The sequence below is a fragment of the Colobus angolensis genome, unplaced genomic scaffold (genome assembly GCF_000951035.1).
Source record: "Colobus angolensis palliatus isolate OR3802 unplaced genomic scaffold, Cang.pa_1.0 Scaffold13, whole genome shotgun sequence".
Lineage (NCBI taxonomy): Eukaryota > Metazoa > Chordata > Mammalia > Primates > Cercopithecidae > Colobus > Colobus angolensis.
The window spans coordinates 16,023,695-16,046,986 of record NW_012114252.1 but is presented as its reverse complement, the minus strand read 5'-3'; the positions used below and the strand labels follow the sequence as shown (position 1 = coordinate 16,046,986).

The 23,292-nt window shown below is 37.1% G+C and overlaps 1 protein-coding gene across 1 annotated transcript in view; it reads right to left on the bottom strand.

The window, feature by feature from the left end:
• The window catches only part of DAOA (D-amino acid oxidase activator), a gene marked incomplete at its 5' end in the record, with an annotated part of 73,054 nt that overhangs the window by 20,891 nt on the left and 28,871 nt on the right, over positions 1-23,292 (bottom strand). The window contains 1 exon segment of the mRNA XM_011933946.1: positions 21,299-21,421. Coding sequence (XP_011789336.1) covers positions 21,299-21,421 — 123 coding nt within the window.

The following is a 23,292-nucleotide window of genomic DNA, read 5'->3' as shown; positions in this document are numbered from 1 at the left end:
ACCAGTCACAAGAGTGACCATACAAAATGGCAGTGTGCCACTCACTCAGCTAGAAAGGATCCTTAGCTTTTCCTCCCACTGGGAATGAAAGTCAGTATTCTTACCTTGACCTGTCAGGCCCTAGACTTAACAAAAAACAGCATGTTTTGACCTAAAATTACCTCTGAATGGTCTTTGTGTGTAAGATGGAAGAGACATGGAGTGTTGCCAGTTTCTGAGATGAGGCTGAAAATGAAAACTAGGGATACTTTCTAAAATAAAGGGTGCCTTGAAAGTCATGTTGAACTTTGTCTTCCTGGAATAGGAAGAGGGTGGGAATATTTTAATTAGGGAAGTGATGTGACTGAATTTGTTTTTAAAATTCTTTTTGGTTAAATGTAACAGAGAAGGAATTTGATACAGTGGGTAATAATGGAGAGGAAACAATTTTAGGAATATTAAAATAACCCTGGCTTGATGGAGAAATGTGTAAAGACTGAAGAGGCTGTTGGGAGTTAGAAAAGACAAGTGGACGGGTTAGTGTTGGAATAAGAAAGGAAGAAAGGAGTCATTGATGACGCCATGTTTCAGAAAGTTTAGGTGATGAGGTGAAGGCTGATGCCATTCATTGAGACAAGATAGAGAGATAAGCATGCTTTGAAAGACAGATAAGTGTGCTTGGGTGCAGTGGTTCTCATGTGAAATGTCCGAAGAAACATAAAAGTGAAAGGAGGAGACAAATATAATAAAAAATATATATTCTTGATGTCAAAACTAAAATATAAATATTTGGGAGACTTCTGTATGTATTTGGATGCTATTCTCATGCTTCTGTTTCTGGAAAAAATAATACAAAACAAAAATTATTTCACGAGTTCTCAATTTTTGTCCTTCTGTTTTTATCAGATAAATGCAAATAACTTTCATATCTTTCTTCTCTTGCAGTTTCCCATGTCTTCCAAATTTATTTCACATCATTATCTTACTTTTCCTCAAGGTCATTTTTCCCTTGACTACAACAATGCAGATTTCAATTCTGCCACTGAATTCCTAGACATATTCGTCATTCCCATTTTCATCTCCCACCACCCCGCCGTTTTCTTCATGTTAACTTGTTTTCCTGGCTCACAGAAATCACCTTTTCCTGCATACATTTTTATTTAGGATGTCAAACTTTATTCTAATGATTTCTCCTAGTTGCCCCCAAAATTATATTCTATGGTGTGTTTTTAAGGTTGAATTTTTAAGATGATATTTCATATCTATATTTTCAAAAGCTTTTCTTCTGTGAATGTTATTGTCAGCCATCAGGGTGTGAGATGGTTCTTGATACTACATTCTTTCCATGCTGTTGCCTGAATCGGTTTAAGATAAAGTCATTACTAGGCTGTAAACTTGTTCTGCAAAATTGAGCTGCATATATTTAACCACTCATACTTCTTAGCTTTCCAACACTTTGAGTCAATGGAGTATACAAACACCTGTAATTTCCAGTGAGCACAGTTTCCGGGCTCGTTCTCTGTCTCTCTCACTTTTTTTTTTCTTTTTTTTTTTTGCCTCAGCCTGTGGGACTTCATTTATGGGATTTGCACCTTCACCTTCTGCATGCAGTGTGCCTTACATTTTTATTGTGATTTTGGTAGAGGCGATGATTTGCTGGTTGTAGAAAAATGGACAGCATTACAGGATTACAAAAATATTGCCAAGAAATTCCAACAAGCTACTTGCAGTTTATGTCTGATTGTTAGTTTTGGATGGTGCAACCTTAATTTCTGAACCAGCAGGTGAAAGATGAGAGAAGAATAAGAGACCTTTCTATACATCTTCAGGCAGAAAGGCTTGTTGGCTTCCTAGTATTTCAGTGGGATACTGGGATGGGGTGGAGGCAACATATTGTTTAAATAAGTAGATAGTTTTTTTAAAAAAATAATGAATTTTGTCTGTAAGATATATTTTTACTAGAATGATACTATGTAGGAATACGTGTAAACCCCTGGACTTTGATCTCAAGCAAAACATTTTCCCTATCATCCCTCCCTCTTAAGTGCATGAGTTTGGTAAAGAACTACAGAGATTTGTTCTCTCACAGTTCTGGAAACTCGAACTCTGGAGTCAATGTGTTGGTGTGGTCTGTTCTGTGCTCCTGCCTTAGCTTTAGGGCATTGCTGGCAAGTCTTGACTTGTAGATGCATCACTTCACTTTCTGTGCTCCACAAGGTGTTGTCCACTCAGTCTGTGTCCAGGGTCTTCGTCCAGTGTCTGCTTTTTCTTCTAATAAGGACATCAGCGATATGAACTCATCCTCATTAAGTGTGATCTCATTATAACTTGATTGCATCTGCAAATACCCCATTTTCAAATAAAGTCATGTTCCTAGGGTTAGGACTTCAACGGGTTTTTTTTTTTTGTTGTTGTTGGTGGAGGGAGAAAGGAGGTAAGTAGGTACAATTCAATTCATCACACCAACTAAATATAAATGCCACTGTGGTAAGATCAGCTTGACCGTGTCGTTTTTTAAACGGTGGTTTTCTTTGTTTCTATTGTAGTTTTTGCTCATCTTATCAGAAAATTGGATAACTTTAGATAATGAATACGAAAGAGTAAAACATTAAAAGTTTAAAGTGAAGGCCAGGCACGGCAGCTCACACCTGTATTCACAACACTTTGGGAGGCCGAGGTGGGTGGATCGCCTGAGATCAGGAGTTTGAGACCAGCCTGGGCAACATGATGAAACTCTGTCTCTACTAAAAATATAAAAATTAGGTGTGTGTGGTGGCGGGCACCTGTAATACCAGGTACTGGGGAGGCTGAGGCAACAGAATCACTTGAAACTGGGAGATGGAGGTTGCAGTGAGCCGAGATCATGCCACTGCACTTCACCCTGGACAACAAAGCAAGAATCCGTCTCAAAATAAATAAATAAAATAAAAATAAAAAAATAAAGTGAATCCCACAGATTTGCTTATACTCTTTATAACTAGATTAAGTGTCTACAACAGGGCTCTTTTTGAGTAACTTTGTGGGGATATGCATCAGGTGCCAACCACTCCACATTCCAAAGGGAGATGTAGACTTGCTTTGCAGGACTTGCAAAGCAGTGTCCAAAATGGTTTCCTGGCCTTAGGCTCAGCATCCCCCTGAAGGGTATGAAGGAAGAGCTGCGGTCTGTCGTTGGAGAGATTGGATGGATGCTGAGTGCTCATCTTCTTCCCCTTCCCTGACAGACAACTCGATGTGCATCCCTGGACCTACAGGGACAAAGAAGTGTCAGATTTATTCCAGAAAATCGTTAAAGGATGAGAGGCTTGTGAAGAGGCCCAGAGCAAAACCAAAGAAGTCTATAGCCTGAAAATAATTGTATTCCCCGGATAGCAGGCCAGACTGCATCTTTCTTATCACTCTGCGGTGGGCATTGGGAGACAAAGCTTAGCCTGGGATTATCTTAGATCTTGTCAAAGAAGGCCCTGGCCAATGAGGCTATCTCTGCAGGAAGCAGCTGGAAGTGCATCATGCCAGATCCCAGGTGGAGAGACCAGCCTCAGGAGAACAGCTGAGGCTGCGGGATTCATTCTACCTGGGAAAACTGCACATGACGGATAACCATTCATGGGCAGGAATCTTAAAGAACCCCCAAGGATGCCCTGAAGAATTCAACACCCAACCTCCTATTACTTTCAAAGGAATCACACAACAGTTTACAAGGGGGCATGCCAATAACTTTATTAGTGCCGAGCTCTGCCTTTCTCTGTAACACCTCTCACTTCAGTCCTCCGTGAGTCATAGTGTTTCATGGGTGTACGATGAAGTGATGGAAGCCTCAGGCCTGGAAATAGGAAGAAAGTTCACTACAAGGGAGCCTGCTCATTAAAGTGGACCCAAACTTGTGATGAGAACTTGGATCACAGGTTGGCATCTTGATTCTTTTTTTTATTTTATTTTATATTATTTTATTTTATTTATTTATTTTTTTGAGACGGAGTCTCGCTCTGTCGCCCGGGCTGGAGTGCAGTGGCCAGATCTCAGCTCACTGCAAGTTCCGCCTCCCGGGTTTACGCCATTCTCCTGTCTCAGCCTCCCGAGTAGCTGGGACTACAGGCACCTGCCACCTCGCCCGGCTAGTTTTTTTTTTTTTTAGTAGAGACGGGGTTTCACCGTGTTAGCCAGGATGGTCTCGATCTCCTGACCTCGTGATCCGCCCGTCTCAGCCTCCCAAAGTGCGGCATCTTGATTCTTATAGAGTACACAGAATTGCAACCAGTAAAGGAGACAATTCTTGAGAGGAAAGGTGATTAGAGGATATTTTGTTACCTGGGAGTGAATGGATACATTATGACAATTGCTCTGTATTTCAGTAAGTAACGGGGTTTGCCCCTCAAAGTGGGGGTGGTTTTAAGGAGGCAATCGGTTGGGGGGAGGTAAGAAAGTTGATTTCTGATTTTATCTTTGCTCATCTTCCAGGCTACATAAACATTAAGAGCATTGTTATTTTACTTTAATAAAGAAGTTTATAAATAGTCCAATATTAAAAGTTGATTAAATGATACTTTTGGAAATACATTAATTTTACTGAATGCTCTCTAGCCTTACTATAAAGAAGAATGCTTTGCAAATAATGAAAGCTAAATAAAAATAAGCCAGCTTCAGCCACTTTAAGTGACGGAAAACACTCTGTAACTTGGGGATGGGGAGAGGGCAGGAAATGAAGAAATTAAAGGCAAGGGCGTCTCACTGAGGTATATCACATCCTATTAGACCAGGTCATTTCCTTGGCTGGAAACTGGACAGGGCTCCTATTGTCCTGTCTACTTTGGCTGAAATCTTTTATTTATCCTCCATGTTTGTTTCATTGACAGGTAATTCTATTCCTGTTTCTACATTTACCATGCTGGATCTGTCTTTTCCCTGATTTCATTTTTAAGTTACTATGATGTTCTTACTAAATATATAAATGCTTATTATTGGGTTTTAGCTGTTTCTGTAATAAAGAGTTGTAGTTATTGTAAGTTGCGTCTCACTAAGCTTTAAAAATGTATTCATCCACTGTAGGAAGTATGTTTCATTGAAATTTGATTGCACACAAAGCTTGACATGAGGTTTATTCTCTTTGTGAAATAAACCATTCAATCTGGAATGCATTCACATTCATCTGAAACTTGAAGGAAATAAGTCATCTTTCACTTATGTTTTAATATCCCATATTTCCATTAAATTAATGGAAGGTTAGAACTAAAGCTCTCTTATTGGACACTTATTATTAATGATTCTTTGCACATAGAGTGCACGAATAGCTCACAAGAAAATTTCACCAAAGTCATCTTATATATTTCTCATAATAATCCTAAGAGGTAGGGTTGACAGACATTAGCATTCTGACATCAGAATTGGAGAGAGATTCTTCTGTCTCATTTAAGGGATTTGCCCAAAATTAACCAGTCCATGGTAAATCCAGCTCTATAATATTACCCTTAAGAATATTCAAAAGGTCCCGGGCGCAGTGGCTCACACCTGTAATCCCAGCACTTTGGGAGGCCGAGGCAGGTGGATCATCTGAGGTCAGGAGTTCAAGACCAGCCTGGCCAACATGGTGAAACTTCGTGTCTACTAAAAATGCAAAAAAAAAAAAAAAAAAAATAGCTAGGAGTTGTGGCAGGCACCTGTAATCCCAGCTACTAGGGAGGCTGAGGCAGGAGAATTGCTTGAACCTGGGAGGCGGAGGTTGCTGTGAGCCAAGATTACGCCACTGCACTCCAGCCTGGGTGACAGAGCGAGACTCTGTCTCAAAACAAAAACAAACAAAAAAGAATATTCAAAAGGTGCGTGGGACAAGGAGAGGCCATTTCACATCCTCTTGAGGAGCACAGGTCACTCCAGACTATATTTTTCCTAGATGACTGGGGGACCCTGCTCTCCTCCTTTTGGCTCTAGGGACTTGATTCCTGAAGAGGGGTCATGCTCCAACATCTAGTTTAGAGTTTTTCTACTACACCACCTGGTCTCTTATTTTAATTTATTTCTCTGCTTTTTGGTTTTTTTTTTTTTTTAATCTCCTGGATCACAGTATAATCATTTGAATTTTTGTTGTGTATACAAGGGCTCACAGAAAATGTGTAATAAACGTGGTTGGTGGGAAAATCTTGCTAACAGAATCCAACAGATTAATAACTGAGAAAATAAGGCACACACAACAAAAGGTTCTTCATGGCTGTAAGTTCAAGAGTGGGAATTGATTAGAGTGACAGAATAAATACATGTGCATATGCTCTGAATTGATTAGAAATATAAAAAAGATACCTAGATTCCTGGAAAAATTAAAAATAAACATTTTTTTCTAAGTAAGAAATAAGAAGTTCAAGTATAAACTTACCAAACAACAGAGAAGCGATAAAGTGTTAGCATAAAAAATTAGCATCATGATTATTCTGTATTGTTTACACAGATCTATCAAGTCAAATGTTTGGACAGAGCCATCCTTTATTCAGTTATCAAAATGGTAGAGTCATTTGGATGAGTTCAGAAACTTCTGTCTTATGATAAAAAAGATAATTGTAAATCAAAAAAGAGCTTAAAGGCTGTACTAATTAAACAGCTAATTGGATATTAAAAGATTTGTTTCTCCAAACTTCTACTATTTTTGATTTTCTTTTCTGTTTGTGGAAGTTTTGCGAAGCAACATTTTATTCTGTGATTAGCTTCAAAGAGTTTCAGGCATGGGTTATGGGACTGGAGCATGTATACTTGAAGTGTGCTTCAAACCATAAAATTCTATGAGATTTTGTGAGCAACTATATCTTATTAATAAAAAGAATTGCTGTTTAAACCCTATTTTATAAAGTACTTATTTTTGCTTTCTCAAATATAAGGATGATGTGCTATGAATTTGTAATATCACTAACTAGGAAGACAAAAGATATAAAAATTTACTGTTCACTCATTTCTCCTTAATTTCCAAGAACCTTAATCTTGAATTTAAGCTTAAACTTACTTTAAACATTATCTTTATTGTTTTATTTTCTATGAAAAAAAATTCCAACCTATGTATTAGTATACCACTTTAAAAATATTAAAAGCCAGTGGATAACTGCAAAAGAAGGGCTTTTAATTTTATATCAAATAATAAAATAATTTATTCTATTGATAATTCCAAACTCTCAAATAATATCTTGCTGCAGTACTAAGGAAATGGACAAAGGAAGAAAAAACAGCTTTTCATCCTTTTCTGAAACAACTGTAGGAAATTTTTGTCATGCTACAATTATTCTGTGATCATGAAAAATTCTTTTAAACACATGATAGCCACAACCATTTTATCTTCTGACTTACCAAGCAGTCTGAGGGTGAATAGAGAGTTTCGATTCCAGCTTATAGTTATAATTACTAACTGCAAAAATCCTATTGCCTTTCATTAAGTAGTTAAAATATTTAATTGAGACTACAGGATGTCTACACACAGCATTGTATCATGCATAATTATCCCTACACATACAGGAACACTGAGAATACTTTTAACAATAAAACAGATTATCAAAAAATTACATTTTTAATTTAAGTTTTGACTTCGATCTTTTCTGTGGTTAAATACACATTTCTGCATTTTTTCTGCAAATGAGGACATTAAGCTAAATAAATGAACCATAAAGTGACAGAAAAAAAAAACTTTGCACTGTAACATAAATGGATAAATCTTTAGTACGCATGAAACATTGCACTATGTCTTTATTTTCTAACAGCTTGTATGAGAAAGAAGAACTGGTGATGCAGGAAGTCAAATACCACCAGCTTAGTGGGTCAGCATCCTCTCCTCCCACATAAGCGGAGCTCGGAGCATGAGATAAAATACCTGGGTGCCCTTTGCTCCAGCCTTGTGCTCCCACAACTTTGCTTCTGACAGAGTACTTATCTCTCTGACCACTGGGAAACTACTAAAAGAGAGAAACTTGAAAGGGATTGGATCGTTCTGTGCAGATCTCTTTGAAAATTGCCACCTTCCAGGTTAGCTTTTAAGAGAAGCCCAATATATTAGGAACCTGAAAATAAAGGAAAGTTTGCACATTGAAACATCTAATAGTTGTATTATTGGAAATGGAAATTTGGAATTCTAGAAAAAGAAATGTCATTATGGGGTTAGGAATTAACCACTTGCTACCTATGTTAATGTGACGTGGTTACAAAAAGCTGCAGGAAGTTCCTGAGATTATTGAAACAAAAATTTCCCCCTGGAATGTAAGTACTGCAAGTGAAATTATTTAAACATTCCCTTCAACTTGGTATTTCAAAAGCGCTTTACAATAACTTCTTATGTTATCCATCCCTCGACTAGCTGGAAGGCAAGCATTTTTATTGTTTTAGTTACTATTTAGCTTTATGAACAGCATTCTTGCTTTGTTGTAATTACAAACATTTATTTCCGTAGGGATGGAACGACCATGCTCTGCTATTTCTGCCAGGTACCAATTGTCAATAGAAAATAGAGCCAAGTAGAGCAACTTTAGCTCTTCAATCAACACATCCAGTATTAAGGAAAAAAAAAAAACATTGATATCTGAAATGTAAATTCAAATCTTTATCCAACACGCAAGAATTGTAATTGTGGGAGATTAGGTTGGGAAAAAATAAAAAGGTGTATAATTAGAATGTCAGGATTTACAGCCTTCACTGGAAGCTACTGTATCAGGTATAAGTCTGCAAAATTGTAGATGGTTTGCAAATCATCCTTGCTCACATTTAATGATCTATTACTATGTGCCAGGTATTCTGTCTGAAACAGCATGGGAAGAGGAATCAGACAGAAGGAATCAGACTGCCACTTATGTGGGACCTTGCTGGGGTGCAGAAATTTTGTTTCTCACGTTTTTGAAACGTAATAGTTTGATTTGAATTTTACTCCTGCTTAAGAACACCAAGATGAAAGCCGATGGCCCCCTGCCCCCTTCCCTGGTGTAGTTTGTTAAGAAATGACTTTAGTTCTATGAAAGTGAATTCTTAGTTACAAACATAAAGAAGTATCGCCAACTAGTGAGAAGGGATTTTATTGAAAGGATGTTGGGAGTTCATTTATCTTCCGGGATCTGCAGATGGGCGGAGAGACTAGAAAACCAAGAACATGAACCAGGTACAATTCAAACTTCAGAACAGTGAGGGTACCAGAACAGCTTCTAGGAAACAAGGCCCGGCATGGCCGCCTGGAAGTTGCTGGTACCGGATGCTTGACTGTCCTTATTTCCTGGCATTGCCAGCTGCAGAGGCAGCTAATTAACAGAGCCAGGGGTGCATCCAGGGCTCTCTTTATGGGGGCATCCACAGTGGGAGGTTGTGGGTTTTGATGCAGGAAATTACTGTGTTATATCTCATGTTTTCTCAATTTATAGAATAAATGTATGCATAGGTTCAGATGGAAGTAAGAAGTACCACATCTGAGAGCTGAAGAAGCACTGTAATCACTCATCCCAAAGGAGATGATTTCTTAGGAAAAGAAGTGAGTTTGGGAAATATATTGGATGTATTCTCCTGTCTCTTCCATATTCCTGGGAATTTGAGCCATCACTTATCTCTGATATGCTTTGCTTGAGAAGCGGTTTCTACACTATATTTGATGATGTGCATCTGATAATACATCACTCAAATATTTCCCAGCTGTGTTAACTGAGTCTCTAGAGGCAGGTCTCCTGAGAATTGTCAGTTGTGTTTATTTTCCGGTGAAGTCTACTTTCAGAGAGCCATTATGAAAGAGAAAAGTTTCAACAGAAAGATGATTATCGTTAATATTATTGTGGTAAGACCACCTAATGTGAGATCTATCCTGTTAGCACATTTTTACATGCACACTGTTGTGTTGTTAACTATAGGTGCAATGTTGCGCAGCAGACTTCAAGAGTTTATTCATCTTCCATAATAAAACTCTGTACCGTTTCTGTTGAATAGCAACCTGCCATTTCTCCCTCCTTTCACCTCTGCAATAGAATGATAAACCTGGAGAACGTTATGCTAAATAAAATAAGCCAGTTACAGAAGGACACATATTGCATGATTCCACTTATGTGAAGTATCTAAAATAATAACGCTCATAGAAATAGACAGTGGGATTTTTACTGGGAAAAACATTCGCTCTTTAAAAAAAATTGAGAGAGATGTGCTTTAGTTGATCAAAATTATAAGCCACCAGAAACTCCCCAAAATGGCATATTGTTGAAGCCATAGTGTGTGCACAGCTGTTGAATAGGCACTTCAGAGACAAGAAGAGTAAAGTGTGGTATAAAAAAGAGAAAAATGCTAGAATGCAGTCATTGCAACATTAAAATAAATGCTTTATTTTGGGTGAGATCCTTTGGCCAAACTATTTCGACTTGGAAAGATGTTGTAATGTAAAAAGATTTCAATACAAGGAAATAAAGAAATTGCATCTGTGCTACTTCTCAAAAGAGTAAGAATTTAATGGATCAGGTTAATTATTATAAAATTAACTTTTACCATCTACATTAAAATTAGGAATTTTCTGAGAATTTCTATTCTTTTTGTCCTTTCAGTAAAGAACTCAGTATGTCTAACTCTGTTTTAAACAGGAATTGCAGTTTGAATGCAAGACACTCAAATGCTCAGGAATTTTCAAGGATAGTTTATGTTAAGAAAGGAGCATTCTGTTGAATCACTCAATAATGGTTATTATTTAGGATGAGCAACAGTTAATCACCAAAACTTAAATTTAAAGATACTGCTTAGAATTGTGGGTGAGAAATATCCTAAAATACAACCTTTATTTATTTTGGAACTCGTTTTAATGCAGAATAATCCTAGAGCTATACTTAGTAACAAGAAGAAATGAATGTAAACGTCATGCTGATTTAAATTTAAATAGTATACATTATAAAAATGGCAATTTATTGTTAGTTTTCAGACTCTGTGTAGCTATTTTTTTTCTCTATTCTCTTCTTATGAAATATTCGGGGAAGATATTATTACTTTCACTTTGCAAATGGGATAACTGAGACCTCAACAAATTATACACTTTATCTCAAGACACAGAGCTGGTTCACGGTAAAGCTATCATCAGCAATCTCATGATTATTAGAGTTATCACTTTCCAATTCTGAAATCCTCTGGGAAATGTCAGAATTTACACTTCTCACTAGGAACTACTATTGCAGTTGGAACTCTGAGGCTTTATTTGGGAGTTTTTACTGATTATAGAAAATCTCTTGTTAAGAGAGGTTTTAATAAATAAAATAAGTTGGGGATATTACCAGATAGTCTCTAAATCCTCAGAGCTCCCAGCATGACACCTTTTATAAGAACAGTAAAGAAAAACAAAGTTTCTCACCTCCTCCTGCCCTGTGTTGTTTCTCCAAAAAAAAAAAAAAAAAACCAACCAAACAAACAAAAAAACTACACACTAAGTGTGAAAGTGATTGGAGTAGGGGAAGGCAAGCTGGGGCTGTACCAGGTGCAGGGTTGAAAAGAATTAGGGGATTATGACAGTTCTAGTTTAAAGACAAACACTTTTCAATGTATGTCAATGAACTTTATTGAACAGCCACTATATGCTAGTAATCCTCTTAGGTATTTCGTACACTTAAACATCTAAACCAGGGTTTTCCAAATTTCTTATGATGAAACAGATAGAAGGTGATAATGCTGGCACAGCACACACGGAGAGTGTGACGGAAGGAGATCAATTAAGGATGAGCGGGTCCGTATTTCTACGCACCTGCCACCAGCTGGACGGCTGTGCTGGAAGTCTAAGCCCTGGATGCTTAGCTGTGTGATCTGTGAACCGGCAGCATCAGCATCCCCTGGGTGCTGGGTAGAAATACACCTCTCAGGCCCACCCAGACCTGCTGAATCAGAATCTGCTGTTTCCAAAATTCCCGAGTGATTCTCATGCACCTTAAAGCTTTAGAAACACTGTTCTAATTAGTGTTCTTAAAATATTGTTGTGGGATACAGGCTTTAGTGAATTCTCAGGATATTCTACCATGTACTCAAGTTTGAGAAACAGGAGATTTAATAAATACTGATGTTTGGATCCCATCCACAGAGATTCGGTTTTGATTGGTTTAGGGTGTGTTCTGGCATTAACATTTTAAACTTGCCTCTGGTGAGTTTTATGAATGGTAATGTTTGGGAACACCTGCTTTAAGTTAGGCCATGAGCTAAATTGTTCTTCACCATTTTACAGATGTGGGAACTGAGAAGTTATAAGGAAATCCAATTTGTGAGTGGTAGAGCCAGACTTAAGCTTAGACCCTTAACTCACTTCTTCTCAATAGTGGTCTGTGCTGTTTACTGTTTTACAGGAGAGTTCTATATTACTATTTTTAATACATTAGTATTATTTAAATATAATTTTTTACAAAATATGCCTGTGATGGATGATACTGAGTGGCCACTTGATTGGATTGAAGGATGCAAAGTATTGGTGCTGTTGTGTCTTTGAAGGTGTTGTCAAAGGAGATTTGAGTCAGTGGGCTGGAAAGGCAGACACAACCTTTATCTGGGTGGACACCACCTAAATCAGCTACCGGCTCAGCCAGTATATAAAGCAGGCAGAAAATCACAATGGTAAAGCAAACTAAATATGGCCTGAGAAAGACTCCGTACTTCTGTATTTGAGTCCTTGTGGATGAACTGTAACCTAGCTTAATAGTCAGACAAAATTTAAAACCTAACTTAATAATATGCACTGTAACAGTGATTGCATGTTGCCAATCCCAGCAGGATTCAACCACTCATAGACTGCTTTTCTTCAAACTGCTTTCAAACAAGGCAAACGCAGAGCTGGAACCAATCTCACTGTTTAATGTACCTCACTTCTGATTCCTGTAGGTCACTTTATCTTTTTTGTCTATACATTTATTCTGACCACGAGGCACCCCTGGAATCTGCTGTGATTCTCGGGGCTGCCTGATTGGCGAATCATTCATTTCTCAATTAAACTCCTTTAAATTAATTCAGTTGAAGTCTTTCTTTCATCAATGAAAAGACTAGACTGGCTTAGCCTTCCAGCCTGCATCTTTCTCCCATGCTGGATGCTTCCTGCCCTTGAATATCAGACTCAAGGTTCTTCAGTTTTGGGACTCAGCCTGGCTTCCTTGCTCCTCAGCTTACAGATGCCCTATTTTGGGGTCCTGTGATCATGTGAGTTAACACTTAATAAACTCTCCTTTATATATACATCCTATTAGTTCTGTCCCTTCAGAGAACCCTGACTGATACGATGTCTCCATTGAAAAGAAGAGAAAATCTATTAAAAAACTGATGTAGTCATAGTCCCTCAAGAAAAATACCAAAGGAACTCATATGTTGTAGACAATTACTTTGTCATTGTTCTAAAGATATCAAAATAATTATACGCCTTGTTTACAATGCTTTTAAGTTGATCACATTCAAAGTTGTGTCCTATCCATTCATGTACATACAATTAATGTCATATTGACTCTTGCCTTTTTCAGCAGTGATCGGTATAAATTATCTAAAAATCAATCCTGAAGGTTATAATTTATTTTTCCATTTTGAACCTTGCCTTTGAAAGATCATTTATGTATTTTAAGCACAGTTTTAAAAACTAATCTCCAGAAGTCTAATTTCTCATATTAACCAAATTAGAGAGGTTAATTAGAAGATGAACTCTTAGCTACAGCCATCATTAGAACTTGGGTATTATTTCAAACGCATCTCTCTTCCTAATCTTAGCGGTTCAAACAATTTCACAGGTTAAACCAGCCAACTTGACAGCGCGTGAATGGTTACTCACTAAAAGGTCCAAGGAGAGGCGAAATGATGATCCTATCTCTTAACGGCAGAGCAACAGAATATTTGAAATTAAATAGAATTGGACTTAAATCTCATCCCAGTGGACAACGGGGAAAACTTGGAAACATTAATCTTGCCGAATATTTGTGCATCATTTAATAACTAATAATGTATGTACTGAATTAAGTACCTAGCAGGATTTACAACACTGTGTATAAGGAGCCTCGCATGTGTTTTCTGATCTTCGGTGTTTTTAGAGTTAATATTATGACAATGTGTAAATTTGGTGTCAAGAATTAAAATTTGCTTAGCAGTTCTAGTGTTCTATACACTGTTACCTAAGTCCATCGACTCCAACTCATTGAGGTTCATGATGCTAAGGTGAATTCTGGATTGAAACCCAGGTCTGTCTGCTCATGGGGACTTTTGCCAGCTTCAGGGTTTCCTGCTTTTGCTCAATTGATCCTTTCAAGGCTTGATCACATTTGAGCTACAGCAAATCATGGCATCCATCTTTCACTGATGGACTATGTTCCAGAAGTTGCGAGAAAAGTAAAGGCGGATAAAAGGAGAGAGACAGAGAGGACCCATAAATATTCTGAAGTATATGACTAATCTAGTATAATGGAAGCTCACAAAATAAATTGTATTTCCAAATATATATTTCTGAATTTTTTGCTATTTGTCATTGGGATTCTCTGAAGGGCCACCTTCTTTTCTTTCTAATGCTCTATGTCCCTACAAAGGAATGACGATTAATTCACCGGAATAAGAATCACACTAATGGGTACACAGTCCCAATCTGCTTGGCATGTGGTTTAATGTGGAGCCATTTACCTGGTCAAGTGCATACTTTTAAATTAAACAGTTTTCTTGCACTGTGATTGGTGCCAATGCAGTCTAGGATGAAGTCTTAAACATAATTCCTTATAGAATTTCCTAGGTTCTCCCTCAGAGTTTCTAACTCCATAGATTTGGGGGTGGGTCCCAGAATTTCCATTTCTAACACTTTCCCAGGTGATGCTGAAGTTTCTGGTCCAAGGTACCACACTTTGAAAACCGCTGTTTTAATGTTTACATGTGGTAGCATGAGTTAGTTTTACCTGGGGCTTTTAATCCCAAGTTCTGCCACTTAACAGCTGTGTTATAATGATTAAGTTATGTGATGTCTCTGTAGCTTGATTTCTTTGTACAATGAGGAAAATAATCGTACCCGTTTAAGATCTTTGTGAGAATTTAATAAACAAGAAATTTCTTATAATGCCTGGTATACAGTAATCACTCAATAAGTTATGTCAATTGTCAAAGCAAATGTCTGAATTATAGATGAGAGAGAAATATTGTGAATTCTATAGCATTTTAATGGCCTGTTCTCTCTACCCGTCACTAGCCAGTTTCTATCTGACATTGGTCTATCCTGTGCTCTTCCTTTCCTGAGGGAACCCAACCACGTTTACTGCCTAAAGCACTCTCATGGCACTTCTAACATGGGTGCAAGGAGGAAATGTCAAGAAATCGTGACAAACTACAAGACTCAAATCTCCTTTTCAATTTTAAAAATCAAAACATGTATTCATATCCCATGGCACATATGGATGAAGATACTGTTTTTCTCAGTTAATATTTTAGTTTTGCTTTTGCACCAGAGCCTAGTTTTTTTTTTTTTTTTTTGGTAAGTGTCCTTTATCAGGCTACTGCAGAATTGCACAAATACTGAATTGCCCCAGAATATTTGCTTTTAACTTGTTTCTTTAAAGCAAATGTAAAACTACAATGGGTTATATTTACCTAGAGGTTTTATCACCATACACTTAATTTAAACTCATATAAAATTAGGATTAGTTATATTTAGTCTTATTTTCATCATTCACTTAATTTAATATCATGCTTAGTCCATAACTTAGATATAAAAAAATTTGTATTTTGTTCTATCCTCCATTGGCCCTAAATCCCCTTAAACAAAACAAAACCCAAGGCAATATTTTTGCCTGGAAATCTTGAAGTTTGATTAGTTCCACCTACTTTCATGCACTTTAATTTGGGCCCCTTCTCCGCGGTAGTCTAGAATATAAACTTTTTTTTTTTTTCCTTTTTAAGAGATCAGTTTGGAAAACCTACCAAAACAAGACAAAATCAATGGTTTCCTTACAGAAAGAAGCCTGGGGAAAGAATTAGCAGGAATTACTCCACGGGTGCCACTGCTACTAGATTTTTATGCATGATTGCTTGTCATTTGGCAGAAATCAATGGTTCTCTGTACACCACAAGAGCAGTGGAAATGGGGGGCAAACTGCAAGTTAAGACTGCTCTGAATGTGGATTCAACACTTCACTGTTGTCCTCCAACATGTGCCCTCAAAGTACCACTTGGCTGGGAATTACAAAGGGCTGCATTTAGCAAAGCTTTAATTTAAAATAGTCACAGGTGACAGCTCTATTATTTTTGCATGTTCAGATGCAGCCACAGCTGTTTTTATTTATCTCAGCTGTATACACACCCATTTGTTCTAATTATTAGTTTCTGATGTAGCTGAAGATACATATCTCGAATGCCTATCAAAACTAAATTAAATTAAGGAAATCATACTTCTCACCTTCACCCCGTTTGGTCCTGCTTGGCTCCTGGAAATTTCCACAATGTAAAACTTTGATCCTCATTTCATCTCCTCCCACTAGAAGTGATTTCCAAAGTTGTCCTAGGTTCCTGATCTATTCCAATTTAATAGCTACCGACATTTTTTCCCTGTATATTTAACACACTACAAGCAATTACCATATGGCAATTATGAATTAAAAATTTTTTTAAAAACGCAATTATTTGGTTGAGCTCCTACTACTACTGATAAAACATTGTTAGACCTTTGAAGTATAAAAAAGTGAATTCAACCTGCCCTCTGCTTTCTAAAAATTGCCTTTTTGCTCTTAAAAATGCATATACAGCTTTTTTTCATATAAAAATAATTTCAAGTTTCTTCTATGCCCATAAAATATTTTCAGTTATTTTTGATTTCAGGAAATATGAAAAATTATTTATACGCAAAAGAATTGTGGTGTGACCCATTTGAACTGTCTCAGCAACAGACAGCTTTGGATTGTAGACCTCACTTTGTTTTGCTTCTTTCTGTTTGATGTTCCACCTGTGGTCCATTCACTGTATTTGATGTGTTGCAAAACAATGGAATAATGGCTTTCCCACCAGTAATGTAAGAAGAAACATGGAGGAACTAAATAAGGGTCTAGAAAATCTGAGAGACAGGAAAAGTGATTTGTTTTTCTAAGACCAGCAGCCGAGCGGGCACAAAAGAACCAGCGGGTAGGCAAGTGTAGGAGCAAAACTGCAAGTTTATTTTGGTCACCTAGCTTCAGGGAAAGAAGGAGGGTAGGGAGAAGTCTGTCGGCCTCCGGCAAAGGAGGCCAGCAGAGTCCCCCGGTGGGGCTCTCGGGCGGGGTTCCTGCATCCTGACATCAGTGGGGCTGTGGGAAGGCCGCGTGGCTCACTGGCGGAGAGCGGCTTTTCTAGGAGTGGGAGGGCAATAGGCGGGGCACGGACGTGTCGGGGGGCGTTCCGCAGGTGCGACCAGGTAAATCTTGGTCTCTTTGGATTGACGTCACCTGGCGCATGCCTGGTTGATCTGCACTTTCCTAGGTGCTGGCTGCATTCGCGCGCGCGGGAAGAGCTGGTGGTGAAGAAGAACCCGGAAGTGCACCATCTTGCCTCCCTTCGTCCAAACAAAAAGACATGGAATTAATGAGGAGAGGGATCAAGAAGTTTAGCAGGATTTTTAAAAGGGAATTTCGTTTGCAAGGTACACAGAACACGACACACAAAAGGGTAAGAAAGTTTTCTTTAACATTTATATAAAGATTCCTTTTGGAACATATAACAAATTTGGTTGCAGAGTGGTCTGGGGTTGATTTACTTTTAAATTGGAAAAACACAGTTTTTTTTGTTTTTGTTTTTTAATTTGAAATAAGAGCTGATACGCAATATTGTAGGGGAGTTGGTTGACTTTTTAGTCAGAATAGTGGCTTTTACAATCATGGTGACAACATTAACTGTGGCTCCTCTTGTCGTCTTCATAAGTCCATTAATGCTGGGGGGAAATATGCGTAGCAACTAATCTACCAATATTTGAGAGAATTAGGCAAACTCTCAAGAATGTAGGAAAGAAAATATAAGGTCAACAGCTTATAAAATGTAAAAAATCATGAATAGGCAGGTAATAAATAATAGACATTGATTTTTTCTGTCCAGTAAAGACCATGAAAAGAGAAATATTATAATTTTAACATAAGAGTGCTCTAGAATACTGGGTTTGCTTTTTAATCGATTAACATGATTTAAAAAAAAGATTTAAAAAATATTTTCTCCATTACTTTGAGTTATCACTTTAAACATAGGTAATATCAAGATATGTTTCTGAATTGTATATTTAATCAGGACCACTAAAGATCACCGGTGAAATGGAAGTGTTAGCAGCAATGTTCACTTGTAGGAAGATAATCAGATTGGTTATGTCTGCTTTATAGTAATGTGATTGTTGACTGATTTGCCTTTTCCTGACTTAAGTCTGTTTGGTCTTTTCTTCTACTTGTTCTAAGGGACCCTGTTCAAAGGGACATTTTATTTTCCTTTGTACAACAGTATTTGCCTGACATTTACTCTCTAATAAATAATATTAAACTCTAGTCTTAATACATTGACTTACCTAAGGAAATTGGCCTTGTGATGGACCCCTAGAGGTGAGATACATTCTGGATGAGGATCTGTTGAGAGTTTGAGCATGTGTTCAGCTGCTAAGTCACTGCCACCACCTCGTTAGCCAAACATACCATGTGTTCATTCCTTCATCAGTAAATTTTGGTTGGGACACATGACAGGTGATAATAGAGGTTATTAGCTGCAATGCTTATTAAAATATTGGAAGATATACTTTAACACATTTTAATAATTATTGAGAGTATCCCTTGATAACAGTAACTCTTCTAAATGAAAGCTTTTAAAATTGCCTGTAAGTCAAAACAAAGTATTGTTATTCAACTTTATATAAAAGGTGTCCAGTGATTTCAAACATGTACTAACATTTAATTTCAATTCAAAAGAAGTATTTTTAAGTCTTTATAAACTATGATTAAATCACTTTATTGAGTTCTATCCCTTTATAAGTGAATAAGGGAATGAACTTGTTTCTATTCTATTAGCCTTTACTTTTCCTTTCCCCCAGTTAACCCCAAGCAAAAATGTATTGACTTTGACCTGAGAAGAGATACATCAATTTTGTTATTTATTTTGCCTCTACTCCCATTTCCCACACATATACGGGATATGTATATCAGCACAAATTAGCAGGCCCACCACTTTCTTACTCTTGGAGCCAGTCTAATCTTCTAACTTGTGAAATAAACTACCATGCAGCACAGATGATCTTTCAACTTAGAGCTTAGAGTTGATCATAATGTCTTCACTTTAGTATCCCCTTTAGGTTGACAGTATTTATTAAAAAGGTAGTTTTCAGTCCGATTTATGGGTCATTATTGATAGTGAGTCTACTTGATACATTGCACAGACCTTTCTTCTGCCAAAATGAAGTGTTTACAAAAATGTGTTTGACCAAATACTTTATGGTGAACATCGCAGTCTGAAAGGGAACTATCTTCTTTGAAAGAATTAAAGCCTCCAGATAGTTACAAATAAGATTTTTTTAAAAGTAGACACATGTTAAATCATGGAACAGCAAAGGGGATACTTTATGGAAATGAACTCACAAGATAATAATTTGAATTTGACAAGGTGATAATTAAAGTCCCCAGATAGATTTCTTCCACATCTGTATGCCTTTCAGTAAAGTTGGTTAGCATATTAACTACTGCTGGAGAATACAGAAAATATTCATGGGATGTAAAACTGCAAATTATTATTCATTTCAATTTGTATAATAAGTGTAACAAAATGCAGTGCATACAGTATTACACAAGAGGTACAAAACTCCTTTATAAACATTTTTTAGAGCACAGGCAGGATCCTTATATGACAATTTTTGTCTTCAAATATTCAAGACATTTAAGTATGAATTACCACTTTTTGCAGTTTAAAAGCAATTTTGTATATCTTTACTGCTTTCTAGGGCTAACAAATTCTTACTTCGAATGACTAGAATCATTTTTAAATATTATGTACTAGGATATATGGATATGAACATATATATACTTATATACACATGTATGTACACAGCCAAATAAATAATTAGTGTAATGTATATATATTAATATTGTTATATTTTCCTCCAGAGAAAAATTGAGGTTTGGTGACTAGAGAAGAAAGCACCATGGGTGATTTTAAAAAATTTACATATATGCATATATTATATATATATCCACTACATTTCTAATTTCTAATAGTGATCCTACTTACTAATTCTCTTCTTCATAATTGAGTTTGATTGTAGATTCATTTTAATTTAGACATTTATATGAGAAAGCATGTTTAATACGATTATAAGAAACTGTATGAAATTTTGGGAAAGAACTGTTAAGTGTGCCCACACACGGTGGGCACTAAATGTCACACTTGAGAATGTCCCTGGCCCTAGCTGATCTATAACAAGAATATTTTCTGTCATATGGAATTTAAAGATAAGAAATGAATCACCATGCAGAGAGATGTGCTATCACATCCCATCTATGGAAAAAACAAATAAAAAAAAACATGAAGAGTTTCTGAAGTACAGCATCACCTACGTTTATCGTATTTTCATACAAATAAAACAAAGATTATTCTCCTGGTTTTGAATAAAATTGTCACTTTTAAAATTTGCCATGGGATCTCACAATGGACAATGCAGGGGCCCTTCACCCACAGTCAACGGGTGACCAGCTGTGAAAACTGATATTCTCTCTTAGGAATATTGGCCAGAGTAGGAGAGAAAAAACCAACATGATTACAAAGAGAAGGATCATTTGAGACCAACTTTAATGTGAAATTGTGTAGAAATGGGGAAAGAGATACAGAAAACATCTTGACAAGTCCGCTTAAGAAACTATTAGGTTGGTGTAAAAGTTATTGCACCAACTAATTACTTTTGCACCAACTAATTACTTTTGCACCAACCTAATCAAAAACTTGAAAAGAGAGAGAGAGTACACAACCATAAAAGCAAGAGTGTGGAACAAGAAGTGAAAATGACCAAAGAACACATTTGTCGAACATGGATATTTTGACAAACAAGGGACAATAGTAATTTAAAGTACAGTGCCACAGTTTGGAGAAGACCGCTCTTGCACACTACTGAAAGCTCTCATTGGTCCTGTCTGATGTAAATTACATGTCCATCGCTGTGCAAGCTGGGCTTGCACTGCCTCAGTAAGGAGGGGAATGTAGCACATTCTCTGCAGGTGACTGGAAAAGTCTGGATTCTGTTATCTAGAAATACACTTTACTTATCCCCTTGAAAATTAACGGGAAAACAACCTCTTCACTTCTGTGTTTTAAAATTTGTTTTATGCCTTTTTGTTGTTTTATGTAATTTTATTTTTTCACGAGGTCAGGCACAACTAACTGTTGATTTTCACCAAATTACCTTGTTATTGGCTTGGCTCCACCGAGCAGCCCCTTCCACGGAAGTTTCCCAAGAAACCACGTGTTTCTTCAACTTGGACTCAGCCGTGTACCTATTTCTCTCATCAGCCATTAGAGTGTCCCACTAATATAGTCAAAGGAGAACATCTGGCCTATTATACAAGTGAATATTAGTTTTGAAGAAGATGTCTTTGGAGACAGTAGAACAAAATGGATTTTTTTTTTCCCTACGCAGGAACTCTTGGATTTTTCCTCACTGCCCATTCTCACTTTTTCTTGCTTGCTCAGACCATGATTTTCCCTCAATTCAACTGTACCTTTCTCTGACTTTGACCTGGGCCGCCTTTGTGAAATAAATGATATGTGATTTCCTTTACTGAGTGTCATATGCAGAATCCTTCAGAGACCATCTGCCTCCTACAGAGCCTCTGAGTGTCATATGCAGAATCCTTCAGAGACCATCTGCCTCCTACAGAGCCTCTGCCTTTTCTACCTGGCTACCTTCCTCCAGAGCTGAGTCTCAGGTAGATCTGAATCACACACATGCAGGAGGTTTTAAGAACAAGTCTTGTGACACTTCCTGTGCTTTGGGTCCAAAAACTATGATTTTCTTACTTCCCTGTAAGTGTGTCAGATTCTGGCGAAACTAGCTTGGCGTTTACTGAGTTGACTGATACTGAATGACATCAGGACTCACTCTTCTCCTTTCATTTTTTTTGCTATGAGTGAGAAAAAATATAACTGCATGAGCAATGTACTTTTCTTCTTAACACAATTTAATCTTTATTAAAAATCATTTTAATAATCATCACATTTGTACCAAGTGTTTCACTTTTATGTTACTTTTAATTCTTAGACCTTGATTTTTAAAAATCTAAATGATTGCCATTTTCACCCCTGACTTTGTCCCCAGTGTCTATATGCATAAACACAAATATTTCTACTCCTAACTATTTAGCAAAATGTAAATAAAACATCTATAATTTATTAAAATTTTGTGTGTTTGTTAAATTTCCTGGCCTGGGTTGAGCATCTTTTAGTATATATTTCATTGTGTTTTACCGAAAATTTGACTTAAGACTCAGTGTGTTACTGTCAAACTCTCCCGTCATGACTATCTCAGGTAGTTGAGGTATCACTGAGAGTGTAAAGAGCGATAAACCCTCGGGTAATGTAAATTGGCATATCCGACAAACCCAAGCTGCCAAGATCATAACCGGGGACTTGCAAACATGTTTTTATGACATAAACTCGTCTTAAGGTTTTACTTAAAGTACCATCCATCTCATCTTTAACCAGCCTCTCCTAATCTTTGTAGAATTGTCCATTCTAATGCAGTCTTTCTTCATTCTTTCACCCGTGGCTCCATTAAATGTTTCTGTGCAGGTAGCCTGTCCATTGGAGTAACTGGACTAAGGATGGACTAATTTCTTAAGAAATCCAGAAAAGCAACAAAAGTCTTTCCAGTTACCAGTGGAAAATTTCTGCAGTTATCATACATGTATCATTAGGTTCTCATCTACCATTCCTAGATTCTATCTGTCTAATTACCTCTGAGGTTTCTTAGATTAGGCAAACACTTTTGCAGCTCTAGTATTTGCATTGGAGAGCCTTGGCTGAGACTAGATCTCCCAATATTTGGATATATTGAGGACTGGAAGTAAACAAAGACTGCCACTTCACACCTGTGGAAATACTACCTTTATCCATAGAGGCAGCTTGAATACATGATTAGGAATTCATTGTGACTTTGGTTCAGAGGGAAAAAACCAAAATGGGTTATTTGGTTACACAGAACGGGAAGGAAGGAAGGAAGGAAGGAAGGAAGGGAGGGAAAGATCCTTTTTTTTTTCCTCCAGGAACATGGCAGTTTGAGAAAATTGGGAATAAAACATGTCTTATAATTTGTTAAACATTATTAAATATTTTCCTTGTTGTTAATAGAATTCTATCTTGGCAGACTATTTCTTTTAGGAAACCATTTACCCTTCTCCC